Here is a 16,418-nt window from a genome sequence, read left to right as displayed (position 1 = left end):
AACCGATCAATTTTTCGATCATTCCTGAAACTGATTAAGTCTATTGTGAATGTGAGTTACGTTTTTTAGAATGAGAATGCAGTTATCCCGTTAAATAAACTGCTTCGATCTGTTTTTCAGAGGATCCGATTTCGCTTATCCCATTAAAATATAAGTGAAGTAAAATTGCACGCAAAAAATTCTCTATCTTTTAAAAAATACACTCCTCGATCATCTGAGAAAGTAATTATTTCCAATATTATTAGCCGCAGCAGCGCGGTGTCCAGCTTCAGTATAATATTCTCAACGATATTAATTTAACAACTGTTATATTAAACAAGTTCTTTCGCGCTTATTTTATTGCATTCCGCTTAACCCTTCATTTAATATTTCTTAAAATCGATAATTTTTATTTTAAATAATTTCTCAGTTCATTCTCATTTCAAATATATTATATATTTCTAATCACCCTTAATTCACTCAATAACAATCTAAAATCAACGACTTTTACTTAAAAAGGTTTCTCGTTTCATTTGTATTTCAATCATATTATAAATCATATCATTCGTCTTCTATTTCCTCTAATTCATTTCTTACGTTAGAATAGTATTCCCCTTCATTTCTGCATTCCTATTTAAACAATTGACACTTTGTGGCCCTAGTTCTCAACTGTTCCTCTTAACTTCATTTCTTAGAAACATATAATTAATCAATCCACATACGTCTAATTGATATAAAGATACAAATACATGATAACATGACGAAAATTCTACCTAGAAAGCAACAAATATTTAGTTCTTTTAAGTCCTACTTCCACGCAATAATATCAAATTCCTTATAGATTTTAAACTCAGTTTCTTCGGTTTACGAACTAATGGAGATAGGACAGTTGAGAACTAGAGCAACGACTTATCTTACTTTTAATTATTTTTAAACCTACCTTGACGGATGACTGAAGAACGTTGGAAGATCTAATTCTATTTAATTTATGAAATTATGCCGAATGATGAAATTGAAAATTTAGGAGAAGTAGGTTTGTCGATATGTAGATTGATCGAGATACGTACAATGAGATACGGTACAACCAACTGAATCACAGGCCAGTCTTGTGAATTCACGAAGCACGCACATCGATTTCAACGGAAAGTCAGTCACGGACTGACAGTTAACTGTGCTCCACCATTCGTTGAGTCTTAACTGAATGGGGAGCAATAGATAAAACAAAGAAGTCAGCTAATTCGTCGCCGTTGTGCTCAAACACTAGGTAGATATATCTGATTTCAAGATAGCTTTAATAACACATTGTCTTTATCTCAATTATAGGAATTCTTAGTAACTTGCAGGTAATATTCGCGAAAACTGATAAAAAAACGTGTGATACCGTGGCGCTAGTATCGCGAAAAAGGGCGAATAGACTTTGTATGTACAAATTCATTTGACTAATTAAGTAGTTTATATTCTATTTAACGAATCTGTCGTCAACACATGACTTATATTAATGTTTGCTGCGCTTTAAAACAGGATAAATTTTTTTATCGTATAAAACGATGTAAATTTATTTAAGAACTTAAACGAATTGGTTCACTAGATGATGTGTAAACAAAATGTTGAAAAAATGACAATTAGCCGAATCGCAAAGAAAATAGTGGAAATCGCTTTTTACAATGTTTTTATTTGAGCCTGTAATGAAAATTTAAACTATGCTTTTATCGGAAAATTTTATCGAAACCAGATCCACGTTACTATGAACTACAAACGGTTGAAAATACTGAAAATCATAGTTGTTTACGACTTTCAACCTGTAACTGTAATAAATCTAAAGGGGCGTTCAGATCAATATTATGATCAATATCCCAGGATTTTTAACATTATATTAACAGTTATATTCATCGTCTAGATGATTTTTTTCTGAAAGATTCTGAAAGATTCGTACATGTTACGACGCTTATCGCTTGCCTCTGCATCAACAGATTTCGATTCGTTAAATTTTAAAAAAGTTAGTCTGTTTTAAAAAGTGACTGAGTATTAATTTGACCCACTATATATAAAAATATTGATTGATGACATTTAGCGTTTGAATCGTAAACGATAATGAACGTTATGACGTTTCGTCTCGTTTCGATTTTATTATCGTATATTTACTGTTTACTATGTCTGGATGGTCAATTTAAATGATTAGTTATCAGAAGTTTATTAGTATAATCTTACTAAACCAGAAAGCTCTTAATGTAAACATGATTAATATTGTAAATTATAAATGCAAACAAAAAAAAGGATCAAATGTGTATGACGGTCAAAGTTCAAATTCTTGTTTAATTATTTTAAAGTGTTATTTGTATTTGCAGATATGAAATACGTTTGATTTTGTTTCATCATTTATTTTCTATCTATATATCTATATATTTATCTATAATCTATGCAAATGGCAAAAGCGTACATTCGCAAATTTTCAAAAAGTTCACAATTTTCCGCATAGTTAACTCCTTGCAGATAGGTGGGTTAAAGATCGCCTCACCCTTTTTGCATGATGGGATACATTTTATCCCATCTCGAAAAATTAAAGTTACTTATAGTCATATAATTTAATATTTTATTTCTTAAGTTAAGTTAAGTTAAGTTCTTCGTTCAGTTGGCAAGGCTATGAACCAACGGTAAATGTGTAAATATATAGTCGAAACGCATTAGTAGGTTGTTGACACTGTTGTGATTGAGGTTAGCGAATTGTATGGTGCAGTGAATTTTTGTCTTCCATAATAGTATATGTTGTTTCGTTCCTTAAAATTTATTATGAGCGAATAAATTATTTTATAATAAAAAAAAACATATTATTTTTTATGATGTTTTATACTAATTTTGGAGCTGTATATATCCCACCTATCGCATTCCTTTCCGTGCAACTTAGGTTTTTATTTTCTTTAAAATCTTATGACTCAAAAAGATAAAAGATAATGTCACCGCGTGTAAAGTCACAGATATACACTTATCGACAAAGGTTACGAACATAATGATCGCTTGAAAATTACTGTATATTTTTCATCTTGATATGTATCGCATGTTCCCCAATATTTTATTTTTTATTTAGTTTTTGTTGAAAGTGGCTATATGATTCAATCAATGTTTCTCATCTTTTGTCACAAAGTTCTATTTTGTTTACCCGATTTAATATTAATTTACATCTTACACGAATATAGTCGAAAAAAGACTTCATGTGTGTACTGTTACTTTTTTACAATATTTTTCATTTCATCTAATATATCTAAGAAGGTATATAATAATCTCTTTTAACTTTTGTCAGCAAGTGTATTTCTGCTCACGGCATAAATACACCCCCAAATCGGAACACAGGAAGAGTTTAATATCAGGCGTAGTGAGATAGACATCCTCGTGACTATTGTAGTGTAGTAGTTAGTCGCAGTAATAGAAGTAATTTATAATTGTAGTGTTAATTAGATTTTATAGTAAGTTCTGTTAGGGAATAAATGTTATTTAATTTCAGCATAAAAAGTAGCATTGAATTTTACTCATCTATCTAGTAATACCGTCTCAACATAATCATATGTAAAAAATAATTTATATTCATTATAAACACTAATATAATATTTACTAATGGTCATATTAACACTAATTTTCATAAGTATGTAAAAATCAATAAGGTGATACATTGTGTGCGTCTGTATTTTGATAAATATTAGCTCCCTGATTAAACAATATAACTAAGCAGTATCACTGACTAGGTACAGGATCTATACCAGTAGCAATACGTCATATATCATTAAATTCTCAATAGTGACCTCATACGGCAATCAAACCAACTAAAAAGAATGACCACTCAATTGTACAAAACTACAAGATTTTTGTTGATGTGTTAAAACCATTTGTATTATAAAGTAAACAATATTTCTTGTTATTCTAACAAAATTATAACCGTCACTAAAAAGTATACACTCAGATAATATTATTTATATCATCGCAAACATAATCTAGTTTTTTTGAATTTCTAATGAAAATTTAATAAATTACATTTCATACAATGGTTCCAAATAAAGTTTAGTCGCAACAATCAATAAGAAAAATACAATCACTGAAATAATTTAATTTAGATTATTAGAGATTTAATTTATATTATTAGTGATTTAATTTATTACGAAAATCTACTAAATCAGATTTCATAAAGTATTATTAAATAAGATACAGTTTTTAGTTACATTTTTAGAAGAATTTTTACCTAGAATACAGAACGTTCCTGTTAGCAGCTGTTAGTAACGGTAGAGTCCATAGGGGGCTCACGAACGAATTGGTTAACTAAGAGTTTCGAACAGACAGTTTCGCGCCGCAGGTAGACTGTTCACCTGCTACCTTCCGGAAGTATTGTTCTTTGTGTCTCGCAGTTTCGAAGAATCGTCCGCATGTGCAGTTGCGTGTGAACGACAGCAGGCATTTTTTCGTTCGCCTGATGCAGTGGTTAAATTCAATGTGTCAATTGTGGTTACAGCTTTCGATACAAAACTGTACTGTTGACGTAGCATAAACAGGTAACTATGTACTATACATATGAACATACTTATGGCTCCATGCTGAGCAGGAAATAGATTTTCTTATATCTTGTTTTTTGTCACCGTCAGGATTCATCAAATCTTTAACATTTATTGAAACAATATCTAAATTATTATTGTTTAAATTTTTTATAGATCATTAATTTTAATTCAATTTATTTTGTATCATACGAAGAAAATTAGATTAAAGGGTAGATAAATCGTATCATATAAGAAAAAGACAAATTTATTCATATATATATATATATAATATTTTTTATATAGATTTCTTTCGTATCGCTTGTAGGATATGTTTACGGAACCATGATTTATTGTAACATACTATCTTTCTCGTGGAACGATAGGCACCAATTAGTAAGACTACGTTGCTATATGATACGTAATAGTTTAGTTTCTCGTAAGTCTTTTCTACACGATAATCAGTCCCTCTGCCGAAAGAAAGAAAGTAATATAGGTACACATAATTAAGGTATACGTAAATATAGACGGTGCAAATTACAATTTGATTATTTTGTATTTCCTTCAACCCGTAATACAAAAGAAAGTCATCGATGTATCTACACCTGCATCTATGACGTGCCATCTATGTTCATTCAGAACTAGCCATAAGACTTATATGCAATGTAATGTGAAGATAAATAATAATCTAAACATAGAGAAGAATTTAATAAATATTGGTACTTAAAAATTATTTTCATATTAGAATAGTACTGTCAAATAAAAATTAGAAAATACTGAATAGAATCAATCTCTGGTGGGCAGGTAAAAGGGTGTAAATCAGAATGATGTATTAGCTTTGCAGAAAAGCACTTATAATATTTAAAACATAATGTAGAATCAGGTATTAGATTTTTTATATACTATTAGAATTTCAGGTAAAGAAACGGGAAAGAAGTGAAATTGACTTGTACTATTAGAACCATAAACAAAAGAAGAAATGTAGAAAATATTAGCGTACTTATTCAGTTGACCAAAATTTAACTTGTACTCTTTTATATCCGCTCACCAGAGTTAACGTTTTAATGCTTGTTGTGTCAGAAGTGGACCGTAATATTGAAATCTGATTGCACTAAGATATCAAAACCTCGAGAAAATGGGTTGCGGCTACCTTTTACAACATTAAAAGAAACCGGTAACTTCTGTCTTCTTCTCTGCTACGCTTCTACCGTTATGTTGCGTAATGTATGGCGGCGTTACACGAACAGATCTGTTTTCGTCCTTCGAGTGCAGACAAGCCCGCCATGCACCGCAAAAAATTGGTAATTTATATGTGTCGTAGTTTCAAAACTCCGTGATTGTTGATTAAAAATATACATTGAGACATAGCAGTCAGATTTCACAGCGGTTCATTGATATTTGAGGTTATCTATTCGTAATTTGCACTTAAATAATTTGAGTTTGTACATCATTCAAATTCATTCAACCTTAAGTTATTATTAATCTTATAAAGAGAATCTTTTCTTTCTATTAAACCTAAACAAGCTCCTTATAAAGAGTCATATGGCTATAAAGAGGATTTATACAACATGTGTAGTGCAGTTCGATATAAACTGCTACGCGTACTTAGGGGATGTCAAAGTTTATTGAACTCAATTGGACGTGGCAGTGATGCATTGGAGGACCATTAATCTTTATTGTTACAAAACTTTTTCATTATTACTACAACATATTGCACAGAATTCCTATTCTTCCATATATAGAATTGATATTTTTGCTTAATAATCAAAATATTAATACATAAGTTCCTCAGCTTATAGATTATTATATTAAATTTCACCGAGTAGTTGAAAAACACTATGCATTTAATCAGGCAATTTTCTACACAAATATTTGTATTTCTGTAGAACTTGAAAGCTCGCGTTCTTTTAATTGCGAATTAAGTTGTGTAATCAATATTGTATAATAGCTTCGACAAAATGATCGCGGGTCATAGTGTTTAATCTAAAGTACGATACCGGCAGTTCTCGTCCTTGAGGGAATCGATCGATGGAAGAATTGAATGGTTTCGCGCTATAAAACAAGATTTTCCTTTATCGGATATACAATAGGACTTTAATCGTCCAGTCGCTTGTTCTGAGAGGACGCTGCGTACTTACGAAAATCTTTATCGTGTATATCTCTTTTGCACAAAATGTCAATCGTGCATGTGCCAATAACAATTATTATCGGTTGTTAATCGCCGTGGATGTTTATGAATTCATTAACAATCTTGCGACTCTCGAACGTGACTCATCAGAATTCTTACAAAAATATAACGACAGTATACGAATTTGTTTATTTTTTTTTTTTTTAAATTATCGAGAACGTATATCTTTGTGTGTCGAGGATCAACATTTCGCAATGACCTTATTATAATGTTATTTATTTTCGGTGTAAAAATATTTAAAGAAAATCGAGCTGATGGAAGTTCGTGGAAACAACATAACATGATATTTTATATGATTACGTGACTCGACAGGATATTACCAAAGTGAACCGTGACCAGCAATTCTTCAACGATATTTTTACGGATCCGTTTTCCCTCGTTTCTTTTTTTTTTTTTTTTTTATTTAAATTTACTCAAATCACTGAATGAGGTTTATACAGCTGTACAAAAATGATACACTTTGAGTACATTTTATTTTCCCTTCTCTTGAAGCAATGCATTTGTTATTTTCGAAATCTTGACTGCTCCTTGAAAATACAAATTTTCGAACGAATCTTTTCTCAATAATATACGAGACGATTTATTAAAGATAAAATTAGTTCACCGTGTTCTATATGACCGTATCGTGACAAAAATCGGCTCGGGACGTCTGGTCAATTAATTTTTCTGATTATCTCGTTACAGATGCGCAATGGTTAAACAGACTCGTCACTAGAACATCCACAGACAATTGTTGCATATTACAATTCATTTAACAGTAATACCTCAACTCTAATCTTCGAGTAATATGTACTTCTTATTTTGAAAGTAATTGCCATACAAATAAAATTTTGCCATTAATGTCAGAATGTAATAAAAATACGTATATATACGTATTACGAAACTTCTTTAAGAATTCACTGATCACATACTATGCGCAAAGACTTAAAATGACATATGTATTGTGCAATTTTCGTTGAACCACCAAAATTACGTAATTGAATTTTAATTTTCCACCTTGTAAGCGTTTTCTATATATTTTACTACTGGATGCTCGCATTTTTTGGGGAACGGTTTTACCTGATAGCGCAACGAGAACGATCGGTGAGTCAGCCGCACTGGTAACCGGCTTCGTCCATCTTTCTCTCTATCTTTTCTACTCCCACCTTCAGCGGTCATCCTTTTCCTTCTTTGTCGATGTTTCATCTCTTTTCCACGCGTTACTTTTTCCTTTCTATCGCTGTTCTCTCTTCGTCTCTCTTTAACGTTGCAACCCTCCTTTCTCCTTCCCGTTTGATTTCAGCACAGGTTACACTTTTTCTCTTTCTCTCGATACTTGTCCTTTTCACGTTCGATCGTAACTACGCTATTTTCGTCTCTCTCTAACTACCCATGCCCTTTTTACTATATACCGCCTCTTCTCTGTCATGTTTTTTCTATTAGTTACATCAATAAAATTTCAATTCATTTAATTCGAATTATCTTTTGTTCCATTTCATTCCGTACCTCGCTTTCTGTTACTTCTTTATTAAGCGTATCGTTAATAGAAGAGATCGAATTAATTTATACGTTATTTGAATCTTTGAATAATACTAAAAAGTAATTGTAACTGTTGTGAATTTGAAAGTTTAATGACGTCAAAGTTTTTACGATAGTTTGCTTAAATGTAAGTTTTAATATACAAGGTGAAGCAAATAAAGGGTTCATAGCTTCTGAGGTAGATCGTACTTACCAAACGATGGAAAAAGGTCGTAATAGACATGGATAGAAAGATTAAGAGTTCTAAAGTTATAAACAGATTTTTGTTTCCGTTGAAGCGAGAAAGTTGCTCGCTGTAGAAACTATCGTACCGCATGGAAACAATGGATTACCTTATCATTTCTTCTTTTCTTGCTTATAGAAGGTTTTGTACATGATTTCCTTCCATTTTTGCACACGGTTGATACTTTCGTATCAAAGAATTGCGTACTCTTTCAAAGATCCCTGGACGTGTTCTAACCATTTCACTGGTATTTTGTATCGAGGCAGATAAAATCCATTGTTTCCGTACGGTACAATATCTTCTGAAGCGAGAAAGTTATTCGCTTCAAACGCAACAAGGAATTATTTGACTTTGAATCTGTTCTATTTCCGACCCTATATGCGCAATATAACTCTTTTTCATCATTTGTTTATTCTAGATGTTACGAGTTTCTTTTTCTTTTTTGTTTCACCCTGTATATATGAAAATATGAAGATACTAAGAATTAAAAATATATAGTGTGTTTCTAAGTTTCCAGGAAGATCGAAATCATATTTTGCAAAATTATATAAATATCGATGGTCTAAAGATAGATTTTTTAACGTTATTTTGGTACATTGAAAAAATAAGAAAATGTATAGCGGATTTTTATGTTTCTAAGAAGTTCAAGTCATGGTTCTGAACCGTGCGTCTCAAGTCCATCGTTACATCGTTACACCGCCGACGATTCTTTTCCTTTTTCCTTCAATAAGGCAAGCGTCTCTCCTTGAGAGTCTCACTCGCTCCTTTGTTTCTCAATGCTCTAACACTTTCGAGCGAATCGCAACAGGCGACTTCATTGCGCGCCGTTCGCTCGTGACCGTTCGAGCAACAAGGCTCCTCTGATGAACGAGTCCTTTGTCTCTTTTGTTTACAAATTTACGCAGAATACGATTAACATTAGCGGTTAAATTAAAGGTGTAGTATTTTTTTTAAATAATTCATGACACAGTGTAACTGTATATTTTGTAGAAATCACATAGATACCTCGTGTGACAGTGAACAATACCGACAGTGATAAGAAAGAAACAAAGAAGAAGGAAGTGTGATTTTCAGTGAAGTGTTTTACAACTGTTGCAAATATTTTATGTAAGTGCGGCATTAAAATATAACCTATGCCATTAAGCTGGTTACGATTTACAACAATTTACATATGTCGCAGGTCGCCTAGTGTGAACAGTTTCCTCTATAGTATACATGATTCTAATTTGTTCGAATGATCTTCAGGTTATTTTTTACAATTCGATGTATCAAGTGAATTTCTGAGAAAATGTCATATGACAAAATGGTGTACACGAGTAGATCTCGTAAGTGCTTCGTGTTCAAAGCAATGGCTTAGATATAACCTATGATGGCTATCTTAATGAATTTTAAATGGTTTTGAGCTTCTTTGATTTTGCCCAAATTAACGTTCCGTAGCATTTTTAATAAGTTCCTGTACTTAATTACACCGTGCTCTGTAATTACACGCACTGCGATTAAGAGGATTACGTTTCCAACAGATTTTAACGATTTATATGTATATACAAACCATATCTGTGGTTAATATAAGTGTACGTTTTTATGTCGGAAAAAGAAATATCGAAAAACAATAGTATTGACGTTGATAGACCGTCATAAACGTAGTTTATAAGATGTAGTAGTTATAAAAATGTTTGTTGACATATGTTCAATTTGCACTGTGTTTGAAGCATCAAATTAAGGATAATGGCTGAACTACGGATGTTTATATACATATTGAGAAGTGAAAAGAGCAAAAATACATGTCATATACAAAAATATATATTTAATGTATATTATATGGTACTATTATATTTTTTTATTTTATATTTTTAGATTTTATATAATATTTGTTTATATATATATAAAATATCTTCTACATATGATATAAAATTGATGTAAAGAACGTAGTATTTCGCATACATATAATATTGACTAACTCTAGAATTCAAGTTTTATTTCTGTACTTTTATTATAAAAACATAAATTTGCATAAACATTGCCAATGCAGTGAATAATCGTTCACCGAAAAAATAGTTACATGACTCGGCAAATTATTCTTAAGTAACGACTTAAAGTAATAATTTTACGATAACGCTGATACGAATTCGTTTCTTCGTTCTTAAAGTGAAATATCTCGTATCCTAGAAATTTTTACCTTGAAAATATAGATTCATGGCTCGAATTAATATTCACGTTACAAAAAGTAAGTCTGAAATAATTAGTTATTGCTGAATGATTTTATGAAGTTCGCTGGATCAAAGTAAAAGTCTCAATAAGCAGTTACACGAACCGGTCGCGGTTATCCTGCAAGCTGTATTGCGTCTCAACGGTGTTTCACCTAGAAATGAGTCATTCCGGCTACTAGTTAGACTCGTTCGATGTCTTCTTAAAGCGTTGATTCATCTGTCATTTTTTATAGAATCAAAACATAAAATTATAAAAAACAATTGAGACAGTGATATTTTTACAAAAATATTCCTAAATAAAAGACAGTTGAATATATTTTTAGCCATCGCTTATACGTGCTTGTCTTTTTCAAACATAATTATCGTAGTTCGAGTATATTTTTACATACGTGAGTGTATGAATTATATATTGATCACGTATCGATCACGTATTGACCACGTATCAAATGTTTGCATTGACCAATCATTTTTGTATAAATATCCTGCAAATATAATACGCATGGAGATAAATTTCATTTCCATAAGGTACTTCATTTACTTTAAGGGAGTGTCTCTTCAAGTGTTCCATGGTGCAGAATGTCTCGCGTATATATGCGTTTGCCGGTATCTTATGCTTTTATATCTCGAAGTGTATTTCTTATATTCACAAGTTGCGGAACTGTAAATGTTAATTTATCGATAAGATTCCGCAATCTTCTCAGACATATATGTATACATATAGTGACAGCTAAATAAATATATATGCATATAATCAGTAAATTTAATAAATTCGATAAATATAGTACATGTATAATAGCTAAATATATACAGCAGTGGATAAAAGAAAGTTTAACATTGATGCGCTATAGAGTCTAGCCACTTTTGTACTAACAATTTTTTACCATATTGGCAACATTCGTCTGTTCTGTGGCATATATAATAATATATCATATATAATAATAAAACAATATAGAAAAAACTTATGATATCCTTTTATATTTCTTATTTAATAAATTTTCTTTTGTCCGCCATGGTATATGTATATTAAACAAAAGGATCTTTCGTTTTCACCGGATGTTTCGATTACGATTGATTGTTGCAGATCTGTGGTAAGGCGAAAGGCGGGTCCGCAAGATGTCTGAGTATTGCGAGTACATGTGGGACACCACAAGAGGTCACATGAGCCCTGCACTTGCACGGAGTATTTATGAGGAGGAGGCCAGATTCGACAAATGCGACAAGAAACTGGCCATTAAAACCGTCCGAGCAATATTGCGTGAAATGCCGGATGTAGGTAAGAAGGAGTTTATTCGCAACGCTCGACCGTTATTCGACCGGAATTATTTATCGAAACTTCTGTTGTATTAAAATTGCCAAATTGGAGATACAAAAGCAAATTAGAGTATACTATATCGCAATCCGTATGAAGACCACAGGTGAGAAATACGATAAGTCATATTTTTCATGTCCTATGGAAGATTAATTTTTAAGTTTTCTTTAATTTTAAGTTTTCTTTAGTTTTCTCTTGAACATTTTTATCATCAATGTCAATTATACAGACTAATATTAATTTAATTAAATTAGCGTGTAGTTAAATAATCAGTAATTAAACTGCGGATTTTTACTCATTTATGAGATATCTTCAAATGAGAAAATATATGAAATACTCGAAATATAGTACTCATTGATGCAATTTATGAAACAATTTGCTAGCTGGCTTACGTTCTTTTAATTATCTTCATAAAAATATTAATTTGTATAGATATGTATCCGTAGGCTGGGGATAGCTAATATTATTTCTTACAAAACATTGTACGTTTATTTGTAATTCTTTTCAGTCAGTGGTACAAAGTTAGAAAATGAACGAAAGCTGATTGATCGTATTTTTCCTATGTGATTTTCATACGGTATTATATATCTCTTGATAATGCGGAGATACAGTACTCGCATTAGTACATTTCATTCGATTGGTCCCGTTAGGTTCGCCTAGACTGATTCGTTTTCCACGCATCGATCCTCGAATTTCCGGCATAATGTCCGCGTTCGAGCGGCTTCCTGCCGGCTATTTTTTTCACGCGAAGCATTACAATGACCCATCTGTTTGCTTCTAGACTTGAAGCACTGCACGGATGAATATATTACACGTTTCCTGCTAGCCCGGAAATATCGCACGGAACAAGCTGCTGCCCTGATAGCCGCTTATCAGGCGCAAGTAGCGCATCGACAGGATATCTTCGGCAATCTAACCGCAAGAGATCCAGCCTTGCAGCGGGCGCTGCGCGCTGGAATACCCGGTGTACTTCCTGCACGTGATAGGTACCATTTTGAAATTTAAATTCGTTTCCGGTCTATTTAATACATTCTGAAACTTATATTAACATTTACGTAGACATAGCGAAGTTAGTACTTTCGGATATTATTTAGAATTAAATCAATGATGGTTGTAAAAATAAGTTAATAATTTATAGTAATTTTATAGATAGTTTACTTTTGTTATATAATGATGAAAAAAAAAATTTGATTGGCTGATGATTAAATTATAATATAAGATAATGGTAAATATATTATAATATAAGATAAGATAACATAATATAAGAAAATTATAATATAAGATAATATAAGATTATGGATATCGTTTTATAAATTGTGATCATTTTTGATACAAGGGAATATTTAATCCTAAATATTATAAAAATACAAAGTTTACCACATCTATTGATGACGTCGTTCTTTGTAACTACAACATCTTTGCGTATTTTTAAAATATTATTTCAATATAACTATTAATAATTTATTATTGTTATTAATTTAAATATATTGTTATAATATCATAAGTCAAATTCATTTTCAGAAAAGGGAGATGCGTACTCGTTATTTTAGCCTCGCAATGGGACCCTATTGCAGTACCAGCATTATCAGTTCAACGCGCTCTCTTTTTGGTTTTAGAAATTCTCATACAAGACCCAAGGAATCAGGTACGATTCACGTATAAGTTTGTGTAACTTTAAGTCTCGAACAAACAAAGTAAGTCTTTTAGTCTTCTATAGCTCTAGACGTTCCATTTCTTTTTCTAGCAATCCGGTTTCGTGGCGGTGGTAGATTGGAGCGGATTCTCTTTACGACAGGGCGGTGCCCTGGGCGCAGCGGCACTGCGAAACCTAATAGCTGCTCTTCGAGGACGATTTCCGGCTAGATTCAAAGCTATACACTTCCTGTCGGCGCCGCTTTACGTTCAGGCCACATTGGCCCTTGTGAAACCTTTTTTGGACGAGAAAACTCGGAACAAGGTAGGAGAAACTGCTGAAGGACAAAGTACATATTAGAAAGTAGATAGAAAGGGATAAAATAATAGCTTCGAATACGTATCATAGTAGCGTATTATATTAAAGATAGAAATAGATTAAGAAGATTAATTAATGTAAACAATATACATCAACGCACGTATTAAAATGCAACTACTTGACGTCAATTGCTGTAATTGTATCAATTAAGATAATACACTCGGTAAATTCCACATCCCGGAAAATTATTATTGCAAACAAAGCCTTTAATTGCTTTTAATTTCTAGCCATGTGTATAATCGCTTGACGCTGAAATTGAAACGTTTTGCATACATACATATGGGTTTCAGATACGAGTAACTAAATATTGACCAACAGATAATCTAAGATAGCGTAAAGCTCTAGAGTGTTGCATGTTTGCATAAAGTGTGAATATCCGATTTCATTAAACGAGCATTCTTTTTAATTTCAAAGCGAGCGGATATATCTTATTTCAATTGTCTTTCAATAAAAAGATTAATTTTTTCAATGGAATTTATAAACATTACCAATGTACATCTAATATTTTCAGATCTACTTACATGGAAATAACTTGAGCACCCTGCATGAACACCTGCCCACTGACATTTTGCCAGCGGAATTAGGTGGCACAGGGCCAGCATTTAACCCAGGACTATGGGCCGAACCAGTTATTCATTCAGCGATGAAAGAAGCTGAACTGGCTGCGATAAAAAAAGAGAAGGAGCAAGCTGAGAACGTAGATCAGTCTCGCGATAAGAAATTCGAGTCTAGAGACACGGAGAATCATAAAAGAAACGAAGCAGACTCTATAAAATCGAACAATGGTGTGAATAAAGAGAACGGAAGGCGATTCTTCAATCCTTTCGGTAATTCTACGAAGAATCAGTCGCCGAAGAAACCTGGAGGAACAAATGTAGAATTGAATCTAATTAATCGTACTAATGGATATGCAGAAAGAAAAGAAGGTAGGAGAGATAGTAGAACGATAAAGGAAAACGAGGATTCTTGCAGTAGAGGTAGAGATAGAATGTTAAGCAATGGTAGCGCTGATTACTTTGACGACAAAAGAGAACAATACAAGGATGTGCAGGATAACTTGTTAGGATCTCGATCTGAAAGACGCTCGAATGAATATGAGATCTCAAATAGACCAGATAGCGACGACAGTAAGGATAATTCGTTAGATAACAGATCAGAGAATGCCCTAATTGATACAAGTAAAATTGAAACTGCCTCCGAAGAAACGAATCTCATAACGTAATGTTAATTTTCTCGACTTCTTAGGTTAAAACAAATTAACGCAGTAGTACTTCCATGAGAAGTGTTGACTTTCAATTTTAAATATAATGAAATCAAATACTGTCGCTAGGTTTAAGATCGGTAGAATGTAGTAAGTTCCGTGAAATTTGTATTCTCTGTAGCTTTTAAAAGATATATTGTGATACGATATACATCATTTTTAATAAGTATTTATACATTAATGAGGCTTTTGTTCTTTATACATATATACGATTCTGTTTCAACTAGATCAATGTTATTTAAACATTGAATTTCTTATCCTTTTTTATCTTATTTTATTTTTAATATCTTTTATCATGAAAAGAATGAATTCGTTTCCATACGAATTTTCATTATTTCATAGACATATTTACATACTGCTACTACTATTGTTCGTGACAAAAATAAAATGAACATTGCACGAACATTCTCTATGTTCCTCTTTCTATCGTATGTGAAAAACATATTCACATATAGTGTTATAACTTTCAATGAGTACTTACATTGTGAACTTAAGATTATGATATTTATCAATTTTTATAGGCTATTTATCGCTGTCCACGAAAACACGAGCATAGTTAACAAAAATCTTTGCATGTGTATGAAATTCATACAACTATCAGTCACATTTTTTTAAAGAGTTTATACGACAAGCAATTCGTATTAGGATTGTAAATATGTATTAAATTATTTATTGATATCAAATGTATCATGAAATCGAAGATCTCTCATTTCGTATGACATTCTCGAGAAATGCGAATCCTGTACTTACATATTGTTAGGATTATGAGTGTGATAAAAATTGCGTCGTAGATAGTTTTTTAGTTCTTCTAACTGTATTTTTTAATAAAACAGTATTTTAATATTTGGATGATTTTTCTTTGGATTTATTTTATATTACAACAAATTGAAAAATATTTACAATTTTCATCATAAAGTAAATCAACAAAATTATAGATTAAGAAATGTTCATTTTTCACATTGGTTCACATTGGTAAAAGAAAAGTTGTGATAGAATAATGGGGAAGAAATAAAAATTTATTTCTTTAGTATATAAAATATATATGTATGTATACGATATATTAACATCAATACACATTATAAACATAAAACTTTAATACTTTATCACATCATTATCAAAAGCATCCTACTACCATGTAATTGGTTTTTTTCTCTATATCGTCCATCCACACATTCTCTCCCTCCCTTTCTCTCTCTCTCTCTTTCTGTCAA

The 16,418-nt window shown here is 31.8% G+C and overlaps 2 protein-coding genes and 1 long non-coding RNA gene across 9 annotated transcripts in view; 1 reads left to right on the top strand and 2 right to left on the bottom strand.

Annotated features, from left to right (window-relative positions):
* LOC100743695 (androgen-induced gene 1 protein) overlaps positions 1-1,168 on the bottom strand; it is a 13,495-nt gene extending 12,327 nt beyond the window's left edge. The window contains exon 1 of one of the 2 annotated variants that reach the window (XM_012392023.3): positions 1,047-1,168. The gene's annotated coding sequence lies outside the window, so the exon portion shown is untranslated. Of the gene's footprint in view, positions 1-919 lie in introns of both variants that reach the window. The other variant, XM_012392030.2, reaches the window with a different exon arrangement.
* LOC100742368 (clavesin-2-like) lies at positions 1,145-16,418 on the top strand. Of its 6 annotated transcripts, none has more exons than XM_012391968.3 (6): positions 1,145-1,243; positions 11,708-11,899; positions 12,717-12,921; positions 13,457-13,580; positions 13,680-13,892; positions 14,458-16,418. In XM_012391968.3, exons 2-6 carry the CDS (start codon positions 11,740-11,742, stop codon positions 15,166-15,168), a joined length of 1,413 nt encoding a protein of 470 aa, XP_012247391.1. In that variant the 5' UTR covers positions 1,145-1,243; positions 11,708-11,739; the 3' UTR covers positions 15,169-16,418. The 6 variants fall into 6 exon arrangements, with proteins under 6 accessions (XP_012247391.1, XP_012247376.1, XP_003485320.1 ...); XM_012391953.3 differs by lacking the exon at positions 1,145-1,243 and adding an exon at positions 4,258-4,511; XM_003485272.4 differs by lacking the exon at positions 1,145-1,243 and adding an exon at positions 9,223-9,526.
* On the bottom strand, positions 7,055-8,822 carry LOC117152384. The gene is made up of 2 exons (XR_004462761.1): positions 7,738-8,822; positions 7,055-7,389 (listed from the first exon to the last, which is right to left on the bottom strand). It is a non-coding gene; the product is annotated as an uncharacterized LOC117152384 (long non-coding RNA).

The sequence above is a fragment of the Bombus impatiens genome, unplaced genomic scaffold (assembly GCF_000188095.3).
Source record: "Bombus impatiens unplaced genomic scaffold, BIMP_2.2 scf_0049, whole genome shotgun sequence".
Lineage (NCBI taxonomy): Eukaryota > Metazoa > Arthropoda > Insecta > Hymenoptera > Apidae > Bombus > Bombus impatiens.
The sequence above is the reverse complement of the archived record's forward strand: the minus strand, read 5'-3'. Positions and strand labels throughout refer to the sequence as shown.

Coding starts and splice junctions, on each gene's coding strand:
- LOC100742368 (XM_012391968.3), top strand. CDS start 11,740: ATGTCTGAGTATTGCGAGTACATGTGGGACACCACAAGAGGTCACATG. Junction 11,900..12,716: donor GCGTGAAATGCCGGATGTAG/GTAAGAAGGAGT, acceptor GTTTGCTTCTAG/ACTTGAAGCACTGCACGGAT. Junction 13,581..13,679: donor TACAAGACCCAAGGAATCAG/GTACGATTCACG, acceptor TTCTTTTTCTAG/CAATCCGGTTTCGTGGCGGT.